We start from the raw sequence: 3,262 nt of genomic DNA, 5'->3' as shown, positions 1-3,262 counted from the left end.
TCATCAAGGAACCAGAACCAAACAATCTAGAAGAAAACTTGCCTCTACCAACCACTAGGTGTCGTTTATTCTACGCCCTATTGATTCGATGTTCGATTTTGTGAAAATTATTTTGGTTAAAATAGGCTAATTCAGTAATCTCCAAATTCTAGTCCTATTTGGATTCGGTGTTTTGTCTCTAAATCTTTTACCTACTAGGAGTCGGTTTCTATATATAAACGACCGGGTTCGGTTTCTAGTTCGTAATATAGACCAAACCTAGCTAGCCAGAAGAGCTCGATCGATCAAACAAAAAACCTGCAGGTTATATTTATATATTTCTGGCTGCATATTCTTTGACAACTTTTGCTTAGGTTTAACCTTGAGTATATATGTTGTAGATCTATGGCAGGGAAAACTTGTGAGAACGCAACGACGAAGGAATGTGGGAGCATCAGGTGGTCCGAACAACTCCCAGACGAGATCATGCATTTGTTTCTGGAACGACTATGCATATCAGACTATCTTCATTGTCGTCAGGTTTGCCGTTCATGGCGAAACGCTGTAAGAAGAGCAACTGCCAGCAAATGTTGCCGTCCTGCTGTGGAGCTGCCATGGCTTGTGCCCGATGGCAAATACGGTTTCAATTTAAGTAACAAGAAGATTGTCAAAGGAAAGCCGAAATCACGTCTATATCAGACGAAGATATGGCAGTATTGTGTTGGGTCAATTGAGGGGTGGTTGATCGTGGTTAAGCACATAGATGGCGAACATAACAATATAAGCTTCTTGAATCCAGTATCAAGAGCCCGAGTGATGCTACCACCAAGGAGTATTGATATTGGATTCTTCTATAGGAAAGTAGTAGCCTCTACAGCACCAACGAGCTCGCAGTGTATTGTGGCTTGCATTTGTTGGGAGGAAAAGTTGGCTTTTTGTAGACCATCTGATAAATCTTGGACGAAAATTGATTCGTGGACTAGTTTTTCAGATCTAGAGATAGTTGAAAGGAAGTTATATGCTACAACAAATAACAAGTTCATGATGATGTTTGACATAATAATCGAAGATGCGGATGGCAGCGACAGCGGCGGCGGCGGCAGTCAACTCAGTTATAGGGCTGAATGGCAAGTCTCGCTTCATCCCCAACCATACATATTGTTCAATGGGATCAGATGGACGGATATCTATTCGGCTTTCGACTACTACTTAGCAAAAGATTCTACATCAGAGGAGTTGTTTATGATTACATGGAGTGCTTTAACTGCTTTTGCTCGCAATAGCTCCAACTTTGAAAGACGAAAAACTATGGAAGGAATTAGAGTGTTCAAGCTAGAGAGGATTAATAATGGTGCTCAATGGGCAGAGGTTGTCGATCTTGGTGCTCGGATATTGTTCTTAAGCAAAAAAAGCAATGCGTTCATCTACGTCGACAGCAGCAGTGATACTAAAGCAGTAGTTGAAAGAAACTGCATTTGTTTTGCTCGTGATGATCATCTGGGCTCAACCTTGGAAGTGTTTTCCTTGACAGACAAGAGTATCAAACCTTATGGACTACTCCCCCCCCGTAAAGGCTAATTCATCGGATCATTTTGGTTCACACCAAATCCTTGGTAGCTTCATTATAATATATATATATATATATATATATATATATATATATTTATATCTTCTAATGGTTTCTTGTTTAAATTAAATTTTAGCCAAAAGTAGATTTCCATGTAATCCTTACCTTACATACAGTTCAACATCAAAAGCCATGAACAAAAATTAGATTTTGTAAATTTATGGATTGAAAGTTCAGTATGGCATGCTTCCATGCATCAATTTTTCAGATTTTTCTTGAATGAGTTTTGTAGATTAGAAAGAAATTATGCTCATAAGACTTAGTGGTGATCCAATTTTGCCCATTAATTAATCAATTGTGGACGACTAATTAATTGAAGGATGTAGATTCATGGCTAATGTACGTGAAGGGCTGAAGGCAGTGCAACTGAAAAATTAATTAAAGTTGATCTTTTATTTCCAGTGCAAATGAATCGTGTTTTCTTGAACTCATCATGATGTTCTTGTTCCTAATTAAGTAGTCACTATATTGGGAGAATGAGATCGATATTGGAATTCAGATCCCATGTATCCGAAGAAATCAAAAACTTGTGGAAGACGTACGGCGCGGTTAGTTTTGAATTTTCCAATTAGCGCGAACAACATGATGAAGTTTCATAAGCTTGAACATATTATCGATCGGTTAAGCCGGCCGAAATGACGAGCTTAATTAGTGAACACTCTCTAGTGGTTGAGGTCACTCGATAGCACAAAAATTGAATTTTAGCCCTATATGAATATGAATCAAATTCATGTACACCACGTACATTGGCTAAGATCATCAAGGAACCAGAATCAAACAAAAAAAAAAGAGAAAACTAACAAATAGCTGCCTCCAATCTAGAAGCAAGGAAATGTTTTTTGCTTGCCTCTGCCAACCACTAGGCGTTTTTTTGCTTAATCCAAAATTCTAGGCCCTTATTGCTTCAAGTTTCAATCAAAAGTATTAGACAGAAGTTCGCGTTGTAGTACAAATCGTTAGGATGTTTATTTGGAGATGTCAAGATGTTTGATAAGACCTCCTCCTTGTAATGTGATACTTGCTGAATGATACAAATTTCAGTGTCCTGCCCTCCAACTTAGGCAAAGTATTGTGTTTGAGTTATTTGTATCGATTTTATTTTTTTCTTAAATTACAAGCAGTTTTCTTACCCAGTTCTATCCTGGGTACCATTAATCACCAGCCAAAAAGAAGAAACCGTTTAGGTTAAGCTTTGCCAAAATGACATTTAGTATATATTTTGGGTTAATAAGAACACAGTTCCCTGCTTGGAGTACATTGTTTAGTAGGGTTATTAATGTTGCATCAAATTGCTAGCGATATCGTGGGTGATCTGGATAGAGAGGGAAGAGGAATTCTGATGGGTTTTTTTTGGTGAGATAAAGTCAATTTGGGCATCCCATTGTCTGTATTTACATATAGAGTTTTTTCACCAACAGTCCCTCAACTCTGGTGTACCTACCAATGTGATACCTCAACTCTTAATCGTACCAATGTGATACCCAGACTCTAGTATTGTTATCATTGAAGTACTTCCGTCAGTTTTTTTCAACTTCTCCGTCATCTTGGTGACGTGGCAAGTACGTGAGGCCCACAAAGAGGGTTAAAAGACAAAAATTAACCCCATCTGAGAGGAGCAATGTTTTTCCCACCTTTACCTTGAGAAAGACACCCAAC

At 38.3% G+C, this 3,262-nt stretch overlaps 1 protein-coding gene across 1 annotated transcript; it reads left to right on the top strand.

The window, feature by feature from the left end:
• Positions 1-384: 384 nt before the first annotated feature.
• LOC101311213 lies at positions 385-1,557 on the top strand. The gene has a single exon (XM_004305773.1). The coding sequence runs from the start codon at positions 385-387 to the stop codon at positions 1,555-1,557; it is 1,173 nt and encodes a 390-aa protein (XP_004305821.1).
• The last annotated feature ends 1,705 nt before the right edge of the window (positions 1,558-3,262 follow it).

The sequence above is a fragment of the Fragaria vesca genome, linkage group LG6 (genome assembly GCF_000184155.1).
Source record: "Fragaria vesca subsp. vesca linkage group LG6, FraVesHawaii_1.0, whole genome shotgun sequence".
Taxonomy (NCBI): Eukaryota; Viridiplantae; Streptophyta; class Magnoliopsida; order Rosales; family Rosaceae; genus Fragaria; species Fragaria vesca.
This window is presented reverse-complemented; position numbering and strand designations above follow the sequence as displayed.

What these genes read in the sequence shown, in the direction of transcription:
- LOC101311213 (XM_004305773.1), top strand. Translation starts at nt 385, where the DNA reads ATGGCAGGGAAAACTTGTGAGAACGCAACGACGAAGGAATGTGGGAGC.